Below are 14,353 nucleotides of genomic sequence, written 5' to 3' on the forward strand. Positions count from 1 at the left end.
ATATACATTCTGTGACGTGACTAATTGAAAGAACTGCGAAATAGGTTTAACGACGGACTCTATAAATAAAAATTGCGGGACTATTTATTAAATAAGAAATAATCCGATCGCAATCGAACGAGGGCACTTTTTTTTTAAATGTTCTCTTATGATCACTAAAAGCGTGCTTTTATTATATCACAGGCTTGTGACTGTAATGAGTAAAGTCGTTGGGGGAGATAAGCCGAATGATAACAATGCGGTTCATGTCTTTATTTTGTGAGAATGAGTCAGTAAGTCGGAGCAAAACTTAACAAATGTCGGTACGGGGAAGAAATGGCCTCTGGTAATGTATTGTATTTTTATAACAGACCAGAGGTCCCGCTGTAGTCGAAATTCGACTATAATTAATTGGAATTGTAAGTTTGTACACTATTATGATTGTATTTTATACTTCTTTAATCACAAATTTCGCCAAGGCTACACTATAAAAAAATATTAATAAAGATAAACAATATTTAATGGATTCCCAATTTGACCACAAACGTCCAGAACAAAAGTTTGACAATAAATAGTATGCATGCGTGTGTGCGTCAAATACATGGTATGTAGTGTGTGTAATGTTGTCTTTATTGATTTAATGTATCTATTATGCATTATTTTAAAAAAATATTAGCACAGTGCACTTCTTCTCTATATTCTCTATAAGTGTGGAAAATTTCATATTCCTCCGTCTGCGCAATTTACGTAAAAAGGGATACAAAGTTTTTGCTTCACGTATTAATATATAGATTCCAAGGAATATGAGTAAACTTCACAATGACGAAGAGCCAATACCCACGACGGTAAAACGTAGAAGATAACGAAAAATTCCTGGAGGTACCTACCTTTTTAAAAAAATCCCCCCATTTCCTATAATAGAAATAATAAAAATTTAATTATGTCATCTCGACGGATAAGATGCTCAACGCTTGAGTTGAGTCTTTTTGAGAATTACGACTCGCAACTCTCTACGAAAGACCTTGTTCTGCAAAATTTGAAAGTTCTGTCTACAGTCTAATTTCTTACACTGTGTTATTGTATGCAATACCTACGACACTTTCGGCTCAGTTCATGAAAGCCAATTTTATCGTTCTTGAAAAACGAGTAATTGCAATAAAAATAAACTGTGCATAGAAATCGTAGTTACGATTAAACGTATTTTGTATCGATCATGTTATTTATTGACGATCTAAGTCTGTTTTTTTTAAAGTGGTCAAACAAACAACTAAAAGAGCCATTGTTTATTTTAAAATACTTAACTATCCATAAGCCGCATTTGAAATGATATACACAATGCGTTTTTTTTATTTGTTTTTTCCTATCTAAGCTGATAGCCTTGAGAGGCTATTTCACCTTCACCCTAACATTTGTAGGTGAGTTCACGGGGCTCAAACCGGAGAGTTGCTAACACCAACCCTAGCAAGAGCAGTGCTTCGCAGAATCTACCACCGGATCGGAAACGTGACCCACTGAGAAGATCCGGCGAGAAACTCGGTGAGCTGTGTGAGAGTTAATTTACTCGCCGAGCCCTTCATCACAAGTGACGGGTTTGACGAGAACGATGACCGGTGCTTGAGGTACCTAAAAACACCATTAGTGGATCGAAAGGATCCGAAATGACGTGCTTAGGGTAACGTCGACTGTTTACCATTCGGCCCGCTAGATCGTAAATGTAGTTTTCGGCAGCCACGATGAGAGGGTTCCTGTGTCGTGCCGCTTTCGCGAAATGCGTATTGATGTCGATTGCAAACTTACTTGCAAACTTACGTACTGATAAACTCTAGGTCCATGTGGTCATGGAGATCCACGTTTCTCACGTACCACGGTGCTATCCTGCAAAAACGGGACGAGCTCACAGTCCACTTGGTCTTAAGTGGTTACTGGAGCCCATAGACATCTACAATGTAATTGCGCCATCCACCTTGAGATATAACTTCTAAGGTATACTTGAGTAGTTACAACGGCTACCCCACCCTTCAAACCGTAACGCATTACTGCTTCACGGCCGAAATAGGCAGTGGTACCTACCCGCGCGGACTACAAGAGGTCCTATCCCCAGTAGTACTTACTAACTACTAGTAAGTGTTACTTTATTACGAAGGAACAATTTACTTCGCTTGCAAATCCTCGGATGGAGGCACGATACGATGCGATGTGATACATACACGTTCAAAAGAGAAGAAGTATAAAAGGTCATTCCAAAGTATTAGAAAAAGACGTAGGCATAGTGGTATTATATACATATATATCAATACGTATAACCCTATATATAAAATATGTATATTATAATCCTCATTAGCTCCTCGTACCAGATATATTCGAAGTGTACCTACGTGTAGACAAAGACTTCAATCCACCGTACGTGATATTGGCATTATCGACTATATACTTATTAATAAAAACTTAACATTTGTTCTGAAGATCGAAGAGTCGTATGTGAAATTGCCGAATAGGAGTAGCTTACGTTACTGATAACACAGTAATTTAACATAGGTACTATTTAATAGAGCATTGTTTTAGGTTAACAACCTTTATCTTGCAAAATTTTCGTAAAGTCTTCAAGGTAAAACAATACTATCTACTTATAATTCATTAATTAAACTGCAAAGTGTAACTCATGCATATTCTATGAGTTTAGAAATTGTAAGGTGGAGAGGAAAACGCCTTAATGTCAGTCCGATTATATGACCGAGCTTCGGGACCCATCCTTCTGAGCGTGACGTGAGGCAGGGAGATGCTTTATTTAAATATTCAACACACCGAACAGCAAATTGTAAAAAAAACAGGACAGTATTTAAAATTTACATACTTAAATCTATTGAAATCAATTTAAACCATGTAGAGCTCGTTATAAAAAAAAAACTTAAAATTAATCTATGATACATATTCATAAAAACGAGATCGCCCTTTTCCATAAAATGACATGTAGGTTTGTTTGTGCATACCAGTATACGCAGGTGCTGAGCGGTGTCAAGTTTCAAAACAACATTTGTTTGAACCCGAACGCGGAAACTACTATCTCACAAGAATGTCTCGCTACATTCAACATTCATTCAATAACAGGGATAGTAAGGTTATTTTTACAATTGACTGGTAAACGATTGAAATAACGGTTTCATACGCAGTCACCTCTAAATACTTTTTATTTTGACTTATCACGAAATTTTATAAATAGCTTACTCTATATTATTATTATTATTAATAACATAACTGGAAGGAATGAAATTTATCACGGAATGAAATGATGACATAGTTTGCCTTTATCATTATTATCTATACTAATATTATAAAGAGGAAAGATTTGTTTGTTTGTTTCGAATAGGCTCCGAAATTACTGGACCGATTTGAAAAATTCTTTTTCCATTAGAAGCCGACATTGTCCCTGATGAACATAGGCTACTTTTTTTAATTTTTTTTTATTTTTTTTTTTTGGTTTCATGTGTGTTTTAATGTTTCCGAAGCGAAGCGAGGGCGGGTCGCTAGTCATCTATATAGTGATCTCCATTTCAATGTTGTGAACTGTATTTAGTTTTTTGTAATGATTATACCTATTCGTATGGGCTAATAGGGACTTATATAAGAATCTATTTCTATTTATTTAAAAACCTGGTTGGGGATTGCCATATACAAATTTGAAACTCGGAGAATTCAACTGTAAATTCTCATCCTCAGTCTTTAAATCGTTTAGCCATCCTTTGCACCATGCACGAAAAGAGGTGACGCTGTGATAAGTCACAGCCGCGTGTAACTTTCAGAAAAACAAAATCAGTACAACTAACTACTTGGTAATTTTATTTTTAAGGCTTATAACACTAAACTCTATATACGGTATATCCTTCAAACCGGAATATTTAACTGATTCGCATTCGCATATGCTTAATGGTAGTTCCTACGCGTTCAGGTACACAATAGGCCATCACAAAAGCATACCGTAATATCGTCTGGACCACGAGCACAATTCCGTGTGATACTCAACGGTATATTTTCTACAATCTTGCGAATACTATTTAGTTTACTATTAATTGCTTATTTCGTGAGTTTAGTTCGTATACATCGATGTCACGGAAGCATGTAATTAGTTAACGGTGCATACTTGATAGTCCCGTTTTATGCTGCAAGATTGGAGGGCATTAGTAATACTATGCACTATTGCGCGACTGGCTTAGATGTTGTGACACTCACCACAAACCAATGGCAGTAATGTGGTATAGCTTTACCACACAAAAGAGAATTGTATGTGAAGAAGATTTTTACGATACAATTCCAACAATATAAAAGGGCCTATTGATTTGTGTTCATCGTGTTTTTTATTATAATCATGTACCTAATAGGTACATTCAATACTTCTTTGCAGTGTCGTGTACTGTAATGTCAAAGTCCGTTGAATAATCCGTTAGTTTATTTGAGTAGTCTTTAGTCAAGGTTCCTTTTTGCAGCAAAACTATGGAGGGTAGAAATAAGGAGTACCATCTCAGTATATTAAAAAGTGTCTGCTGAAAGGGAGACAAGGTGGTGCCAAATTAGCAAATGGAAAGATGTAAAAAACAGCGCCTTAAACTAATACATTTCGGCTATGTGGTGGTATGACCTCTTGTGAGTCCGCACGGGTCGGTACCACCACCCTGCCTATTTCTGTCGTGAAGCAATAATGTGTTTCGGTCTGAATGGCAGAGCAGCCGTTGTAATTATACTGAGATCTTAGAACTTGTATGTCAAGGTGGGTGGCGCATTTACGTTGTAGATGTCTATGGGCTCCAGTAACCATTTAACACCAGGTGGGCTGTGAGCTCATCCACCCATCTAAGCAATATAAAAAAATTTAAAAAAATGTCCCGATTTGCACTGCGAGCACTGTAAGGTGTGACGTCAAATTAGTACACTGCGAGCACTGAAGTATGAGTCTATGACTGCGAGCCATTCCTATAAAGTTAGTCAAACTAGTAACTTTTTAACAAGGAACAGAACACATATACACTGTATATACTATCATCAAGGTTTTTTTGACGTTGTTATCACACCAAAAAAATATTGATTAAATTTAGTTACGTAATCGTATAGAAAATTTAAGTGTACTCTTTAGTTAAAGAAAATATTGTTTTCCAAGCAATTTAATGTATAATAACCTAATAACCGAATTATTGAAATTTGGCACGGTAAAAGGGATCACGTGATCAATGCACTTAGAGCACCTTACCTCGAAAACGCCTCTAGTATTCACAGTAGAAAAATGGCGACGATTTATTATGTCATTTGTGGTATTTCCTAGGATACTGCGACTGTATACTGTCAAACTGTATACTGCGAAACGAATTGCTCCCCAGTAAGAGCACTGAACAGTGCTCATAGACTGCGAGCCTCGGAACATAGCCTTTACTGCAATTCAGCACACTCAAAGTGTCTGTCTGTTTAAAACTGCGTTAATCATACCATTTCCAATTGCTACACCAGCGTCATTTCGGTGATTCTTCGAACAATAAGGCCCTTCGTACACAAGGCTACGCAAATATTCGATACTAATGTTGTCAACGACATTAGTATCAAGTCGCGAGTATCGAGTAGCGCACGGTCCGTACACACGACAATGAATCGCAAGACGCGAGTTGCCTATTTAGTCACTATACCATTAATTTAACATCAGATATTACTTGTTGTATTGTTTAGGATATAGTGGATACGGATATCTGGTACGCTAGATAATGATTCTAGATCACAACAACAGCGTCGCCAATCCGGCTTACAACATCGGCTATCATAATAAAATGTACACAAAATTCGTGTAAATACCTAAAACAAAAGCTTAATAAAAAGAATATAGGTACTGCCTAAAAGTGTTTTTTCATTACAAAACTATGTACTGACTATTTTTAAAACTATAATAATATACCAATCTGTTATATTAACGGCCTTTCCTACGACTACGAAAAGCTTTTTCTGTTATTTCCTTTTTTAAGTATTCCTTAAATTTATAATTATATAAACAAGGATATTTTTCCACCTCAGAAATAAATGTAATATTAAAAAATTGCTCCGCTATCTTGGAAATCCCCGAGACTTATGTAGCGAAGATCTCTACAGGCAGGTCGCGCGCGATTGGCACGACGTGAGTCGCGGGACGAATATCGGCGACGCGACTCGTGTACGAACCTCAATGGATTTCTATGGCGGTAGTCGCTTGGAGACTAAAATCGTCGAGTATCTAAGATTTGCGTAGCCTTGTGTACGAAGGGCCTTACTTGCTATTTACCTACACGTGGGCACTTTTTTAACTTGTTCCGCAATATCTCTTTAGTTCTATCCTCTATGAAAGAAACAAATGAAAGCAGATATACAGAGCAACGTTTGTTTTTTCAATGTTTCAATGTTTCATTTAAATTTAAGCATGTGATAATAGTAGTTTCTTAATTTTTTATTTTTTGGTAACTGTGCGCGTAAAGAAAAAAACATTAAACTTTCAGTTAATTCGGATAAAGTTATTTCACCAAATTTTTCTCTATTCAATTTAATTCCATTTCATTTCATAATAAAATACATGTTATGAAATTTGACAATGATGTTCATTCAGTACCATTTCATTTATAATTTTTCTGTGCTTTTGTAAAAAACATTTGGATGAATGGGCTATGATTTATTTGCCTGCCTAACTGACGAAATAATAACAAACAGTCAATTGACTATGGCATTTAAATGAAGAACAAACTTTACATCATATTTTTTTACATGTCCGGCTTTTAATATTCATCACATCGTACTTATCGATAAGCTGCAAGATGTTTATGAGGATAGAATCCCGCATCTCTTCAAGAATTGCTTAAGTGCCCTGCAAGTTTTAAACCAATATATGAATATATTAATTCTACTTTCGGAGATTTATAATGAAGAATATTAGTTTTGACTTTTAACTCTGATTTTTTAAGAAATACGATTGCGACAACCCTCAACTGAAACATAATGGAAAGAAAAAATTTACCTGAATAGACTTTTACACGGATTTGAAAAAGATAAATGAAGAATACTTAAGAATTGGCTTTTTTGCCTTGAAATATAAAATTATATATTGAAAATATAAAACTTAAGAATTGGCTGTATGGCTTAGTTTCATTGCCTTTCTCTTCGAGAAAACTACTCCTACTTGACAATGGCAGCATCCCAAACGATGACGTGATTGCTACAAAAAAATAAAAACCTGATTCTTATTTTCATCTCGAAATTCAGTACATGGGTTCTCAGTCTGGAAAAATTACGCGTTCATCTAAAATGGCCGGATCTGTAGACATTCAACAGTTTATCAAGGAAGCTATCTCCAAAGACAAAGTTGTAGTGTTCTCCAAATCTTACTGTCCTTACTGCAAGCTAGCAAAAGATGTAAGTAAAATAAATTATTGTTTCTTAAAAGTTATTGTCATACTTCGTCATAGTTCTGTTCGTAATACTCAGTAACGTATCAAAATACCAATAACGAATCAAAGTACCGAAAGCTAGTACTAAGTCTAAGTACCTAAAGGCAAAAAAGGACCAGCTATCAAAATATTTGGATGAATCAGTGGGTGAATCATTTAACTGATTCAACTTGTCCTTTTTTGCTTTAGCCTTCAGCTTGTCAATTTACATTACCTAGTCCGAGTGTATAATATCGACGAAGAGAATAGGCGACAGGTGGACATTGTTAAAAACTATGACAGGACAAAAACAAATTATTGAGTTGACAAAATAATTTCACTTTTATGCTCTTGGTAATTCTTCATTATTTGGAGAAATAGCCCAAGAGCCCGCGACAGCCAGACCTTCGTTATTTTATAAAAGCTGAAAGTTTCTCTGTGTATGTCTCCAACACAGGTAAGAACGACCCGCGATTATAGAGTTTCGATTGTGGTTACTTGGGCAGGTAACAGGCAGTAAAGGTATATAAAATAGTACCTTAAATTCGTTAAAGTATAAAGGTTTTTTTTTTTAATATTTACTCCAGAATATCTTTAGAAATCATGATATCCGTTGCCGGACACTTTTTCCAGTTGCTACCCCTTGCCAGACACCCCTAAACTTTAATAAATTTTAATTATACTTTCGTTATACTATAAAAGCTAAATTTTATATATGTTACTTAGGGACTTATAAAAATATGTTACCCCAATAGCTGGACAGTTTTAATGGTTCTTACATCTTGCCAGACACATTGAGAGCCCGCTGTAGGTGCGAGCGCGAGGTAGCAACTGTTCAAGCGGGTGTGAGCAAGATAGAGTGCTTAGTCTATTGTGATCTTTTAAGATATCCAATAAAAAAATTATTTTATTACGTTCATAGCAATATTATAGAAAATAAAAAATGTTATTTTAATATTATAAAGTACAAACAAAATATTACATGTCAAAGAAAAATATTAAATCGTTCTTATAATTTTCCTCATTGTCGTCGATATTGAACTGATGAATAAGGCGATATCAATATCGCCTTATTCATCAGTTTCTGTAAAAAATTAAGAAAAATTATACAATTTGAATAATAAAAAAAATATGTACAATAATTTGTCATAATAATTACATACCTGATTGAGTTTTGAGCGAATCTCTAACATAACTCGGTAGTAGATCTTGGTGTTTGTCATCTTTCAATACCCTGTCATCATTATCCGGTTCCATATGAGGTTGGATTTTTTAGATGAGCATTATTCCAAATGGTATATACAGAATTTGATCGCAAAAATTGCTGCAATAGCTCGCTTTTACAAGGTGGTAGATTGCTAACGTCAAAATTTCGCAATTTCTTTCGGTCAAAAGCTTCGTTTACATTAGAGACTGTATAGGAGTCGATGAATAATTGAAGTCGAGCAGCATCAATATCAATTACATTACGGACATTGTAAGCATTGCATATAGACCTCTATTATAGATGTTTTGTTGTTGATCTAAATTTTCAATTGATTCGCTGTTACGGAAATTTTTGAAAGCTTCCTGGTACTCTGGATATTTTTTAAATGTTTTGTATGGTTTTAATTTTCCTTTCCTGAAGAACGCAGGATAAATCCTTTTTTTTTTATGATTGAAAGATTACTGGTGGCCCAGAGGCCTTTCCAGCTTCACCAGGACAGTTGTTGAGTGAGTTCCACCTGATGTGTTTACAATTTAGGTCGCCCGCCAGAATGACAGAGCTTCCCATGCCGGGTAGCGCCTCGATATCACTGCTTAGAACGGATAAATGCTATAAACGACAGCTGATGTGCAGTAAAAGATCACAATAGACTAAGCACTCTATCTCGCTCACACCCGCTTGAACAGTTGCTACCTCGCGCTCGCACCTACAGCGGGCTCTCAATGTGTCTGGCAAGATGTAAGAACCATTAAAACTGTCCGGCTATTGGGGTAACATATTTTTATAAGTCCCTAAGTAACATATATAAAATTTAGCTTTTATAGTATAACGAAAGTATAATTAAAATTTATTAAAGTTTAGGGGTGTCTGGCAGGGGGTAACAACTGGAAAAAGTGTCCGGCAACGGATATCGTGATTTCTAAAGATATTCTGGAGTAAATATTAAAAAAAAAACCTTTATACTTTAACGAATTTAAGGTACTATTTTATATACCTTTACTGCCTGTTACCTGCCCAAGTAACCACAATCGAAACTCTATAATCGCGGGTCGTTCTTACCTGTGTTGGAGACATATACAGAGAAACTTTCAGCTTTTATAAAATAACGAAGGTCTGGCTGTCGTGGGCTCTTGCTCTAAAACTGATTATTGAATAATATTATGACCACGTGTGTTTTATGGTTACTTTTGAAGTCATTAGGAACTTACTAATGCCTTAAAATGTTAGATGTTTTTACAAGATTTTGATATACTTTTTCATTACATAAAACATTGGTACATAAAAATATTGGTGTTTGCCAATAGGATATGAACACATGCAGTTCCATCGCTTAATAAGCTATCTTTTCCCTAAGGCTATAATAAAATAAATGTTAAGTTGAAAAAAATCAAACTAATTTCAGGTTTTTGAGAAAGTGAAGCAACCAATTAAAGTTATTGAGTTGAATGAACGTGATGATGGAAACACCATTCAAGATAATCTTGCACAACTGACTGGTTTCAGAACTGTAAGTAACTTGACTAGTTAATGGAACAATCCCTAGACTGATGCACTGCAAACAAATGTGTTTTTAATTATATTAAATGCTGTCCATGAGTCACGGTAACCACTTACCTTCAGGTGGTCCGTATGCTTGTCTGCCTGTTATGGCATTAAAAAAACTACAATACGCATTGCGTACAGTAAAATCTGTAAAAAACAAAATGGTTTTGAAAAGTCTGAGCCCAATATATGAATATATCACTTACTGGTTTATCACTTGATCGTGGTTTCAAAGTGGGTGGATTTGGAAAAAATCTTTTAGCTGCTTAACTTAAAAATATAAGAGGCTAAGAAACAAATTACTTCCTTAGGAATGCAACATTTCAGTTTTAAAAAAAACATAAATTAAAAACAACTCTGAAATATAATAATGTTAATCTTCTATAAGTCAAGTATATAAATATCTTTCTAATTTTCTATTGAATATTTACCAAACAACAATTCACAAAGTTAGGTAGTAAACATACAATAATTTACATTCTTTGTGACAATAATCTTGGTCACATTAAATTGCTATTTAAAAAAATTCCATTATGTATGTCATTAGGTGGTTATGGTCTGTGGTTTATTTATCACTATTTTACTGTACTATGTGGTTATGACAACAATTAATAGAAATTACTATACAAATGTATATTTTTTAATCTGTAAAACTTGGTAATTTCTTGGATTGCTTTATTGCCTATTCTTTTCTTTTTTGAGACCACGGGGTTTGCGTTTTGATCCTCGTCTCAACTTCTATATATAAGAGTCTGAGATATCAAGGCAGAACACAATATGTCATGCCTCTTAGTGCTCATTTATATGTAATATACGTTATATATATATATACAGTTATATTATTCTAGACATATTAAAGAAACAATTTTTTTGAAACAATTTTTTTTTAACCTATCAAATCAAAAAACTCCCAAATGTCAGTTTTACTTTTCACTTATACCTAATACACGTATTTATAGATAATTAATTACTTATCTACTATCTAGTTAAAGACATGAGGCATAAGTAGTTAGATAAAGCAAGCAAAATGCTCTGCGATAATGGACTAAATTACTTTCAGTTCTTTTTTTAAATTATTGCTTATACTTGTAAAGAAGCTGGTACGAAGTTTTTACAGGAGCCTATAAACATCAACAACGTAAATGTTTGTCACCTGTCTTGAGACATGAGTTCTAAGACTCAGTTCTATATCAAGGCGGGGTGGTGCTACCCGCTTTTCTATCTACATTTACTTACCTATTTAAAACAAAAAATTGCAAAAACACTTCTGCAAACATTTTCAAAAATTTTTATAATATCACTAAAGCTAACACTGAGATGTTTACCTGCATTTTAATAAAAAAAATTAATTGCCATTATAGGCAGACGAGCATACAGCTCACCTGATGGTGAGTGGTTACCGTCTTCTATGGACTTCAGCAAAGCCCGGGGCAGAGGCAAGCTGCTGCCTACCCAACACACTGACCCCCAATAATTTAAAAAGAAAAACTTGCAATACATCATTTTCTTAGAAACCATCGTATCCCATGTATTTGTAGGAAATGAAATTAAAATTTTTCAACATTTTTTTCGTTTTTATATATAAAAAAAATAACCAAAAATAATATTTTAACTTTTTCACTACTACATTAAAATGTACATACTACTAATAACAGTACATAAATAATTGGATAATATTATATTTACAGGTACCTCAAGTCTTTATAAATGGCAACTGTGTGGGAGGTGGCTCTGATGTTAAAGCATTGTATGAATCTGGAAAATTAGAACCTATGTTAATAGGATAAATTTAAAATTAATTGTTTTATTATAATTTGCATATTTAAATTTATATTTTGGTGTACATATAAAATGTTATTTACGTTTCAAGTTAATTCAGGGCTGTCCTCATTCACATATTAATAGCGCTGCAAAATCCTGTCCATTTAAAAAAGGCTAATTTTTTTCAAAAAGTTCTACTCTCAAAATAAATCTGTGGTTTTTCGTTGAAATCTGATATTTAAAATATATGTTCGGGTTGTAATTAATTTTTTGAGCTGCAAAAATATAGCCTTGACAGCCCTCAATTAGCGGACCAAATACTAAGAATAGCAGTCAATATTAAAATTGATACCGACAGAACGTGTGCGCTGAAAAATTTTCTATATTTCATCTCTTATATTGACAACAGTATGTTATTACGTACTACGTACAATTGACAAATTTCGACTCTGATATCATGTTAAAATGACGGATAAAAAAGAGCACGTGAGAAAACGTAGACATTTCCTATCCGGTGTGGACCCGACCATTACTTATGCATTATTAATATCGTATTTGTATTATTTACACATACAATATCTACCCAAGAAAATCTGTCTGTATATCACTTTAACGTACATTTCTACATGGCTCGAAACCACGAGAATATTATTATACACAAACATCTCCATAAAATAACTGACAGGAATGTGACAATCGTCTTCACTGTCGTGCCTATTGTGCGTAAATGTAATGAGAAAAAAATCCCTTAATTAAATTAATAACCGATCACTATCACAGTAATGTAAACCTTTAATAATATCTTAAGCCACACAATAAAGGGAGTAGTTATGAAAAAATCTATTTATTTGGTCATGCAGCATAAGCACCATAAAAAAGTTCTGTTGGAATTAGTTTATTGGCCGGTACTTCCGATCTTGGTCCATAGTGTAAATGTATGAAGCTTAAATTTAAACGTTATGTATGTCACAAACGCAATAAACCACAATACATTTTATGTTAATAATGTTCTTGTTATTTATGATATTATACAGATATATTTAAATCAAAAGAGCTTTTTAATTCGTAAACCTTATCAGATATTTTTGCGTGGTCGTCATTAATTTTTTTATCATAGTTTTGCTAAATTATATTTCGCTAGGCTGCCGGGCCGAATATTCTTGTTGGAGTGTCTAAGCTTATAGATCGATCTAGTTCTTGGCCGCATTTCTTCTATTCTGGGTAACAAAATTTTCGACGGCCCGTCTAAGTTAGTTTTAATTGATTTTTTATTGAATTAATCGAAAACCGTAGAAAATTTAGTTTTTTGTTTAAATCAGGAGTACGGCCGCTGCGATGTTTGAATATGAGTATTAGTATTATTCATAATAAAAAAGAAAACTCATCAGCTATTCGGTACATTTTTGATGCCTCTAATCGATCCGGAAACATCTGAAGTCAGCATCGGAACGTTACTTCGATAGGGCTATGCGTCATGATAATCGTCTTATCGTTGCCGCCGCTGATTACTCCCCGAATCCAGATCACGCAGGAGCCACTCACTGTCGATGCCGTAGACACGTCCTTACGGAATCAATAACTCTTGCATTAGACGCCTTCAGCTCTAACACTCCGGTAACCGTACTCGTCAAACTCTTTGCAGTTTGTGCAAACTAACCCATAAATCAACCCCTGAGTTTCTCGCCGGATCTAAGCGAGTCTCGATTCGGATCGGGTGTAGATTCATAAACGAATCACTTGTCCTCATGTTGCCAGGTCTCCTTTGGAGGCCTCCGGGCCTCTAGTAATCTCTCATTCCAAAAAAGTAACGCTCCGACGCTAAACTTAACTGTAACCTACTTATTCGGTGACATAGATCTAGGCAATCCCCAAGACTGTGTTTAATTATTATAATATTGGGGTAACATGATCAATACGTATTCATAAACGCTTCGCTACGATGAGTTTATTAATTCGATATTTTTGAAATTTTCTATTTCTTTTGTTCAATATACTAATACTTTGTCAGTCAGTTCAAGTCAATATGAATCGCACAACATTAATTAATTATCTCAACATTAGGAATAGAAAACAAAAAAATATAATATATTCACACATAATTAAATTGATGCACCGAAATCATTCCCGTAAATGTGGCATATTAGCGATTAGCCTCCCCGTGACGCGCAAGAGCCCAATTGTTCCGAATTAATTTTAGAGATTCCTCCATAAATCCTTCAGCTAAAGTCACTCGTGTCCCCTTCGTAAACGGTTTATTACGCGCACGGGATGAAAACATCAGGCTCACTCAAGGCCACTACGCGAGGGGCGAGACCTTGCGTATTCATTCTAATATTATACGTCCTATGTCATTGATAAAAGCATCGTTTTTGCGTAACGCGGCGTATGGTGTTAAGGTGTAGTGTGCGCGAATGAGATAGAAAAGGCCAGGGACGGCAAAACGAAG

At 34.7% G+C, this 14,353-nt stretch overlaps 1 protein-coding gene across 1 annotated transcript; it reads left to right on the forward strand.

Moving 5' to 3' along the window:
• Nucleotides 1-7,133: 7,133 nt before the first annotated feature.
• On the forward strand, nt 7,134-12,958 carry LOC114251451 (uncharacterized). The gene is made up of 3 exons (XM_028185711.2): nt 7,134-7,383; nt 10,007-10,111; nt 11,835-12,958. The coding sequence occupies exons 1-3, from the start codon at nt 7,237-7,239 to the stop codon at nt 11,931-11,933; spliced, it is 351 nt and encodes a 116-aa protein (XP_028041512.2). The 5' UTR covers nt 7,134-7,236; the 3' UTR covers nt 11,934-12,958.
• The last annotated feature ends 1,395 nt before the right edge of the window (nt 12,959-14,353 follow it).

Source organism: Bombyx mandarina, chromosome 03 (assembly GCF_030267445.1).
Source record: "Bombyx mandarina strain Sakado chromosome 03, ASM3026744v2".
Classification (NCBI taxonomy): Eukaryota; Metazoa; Arthropoda; class Insecta; order Lepidoptera; family Bombycidae; genus Bombyx; species Bombyx mandarina.

Coding starts and splice junctions, on each gene's coding strand:
- LOC114251451 (XM_028185711.2), top strand. CDS start 7,237: ATGGGTTCTCAGTCTGGAAAAATTACGCGTTCATCTAAAATGGCCGGA. Junction 7,384..10,006: donor ACTGCAAGCTAGCAAAAGAT/GTAAGTAAAATA, acceptor AACTAATTTCAG/GTTTTTGAGAAAGTGAAGCA. Junction 10,112..11,834: donor AACTGACTGGTTTCAGAACT/GTAAGTAACTTG, acceptor TTATATTTACAG/GTACCTCAAGTCTTTATAAA.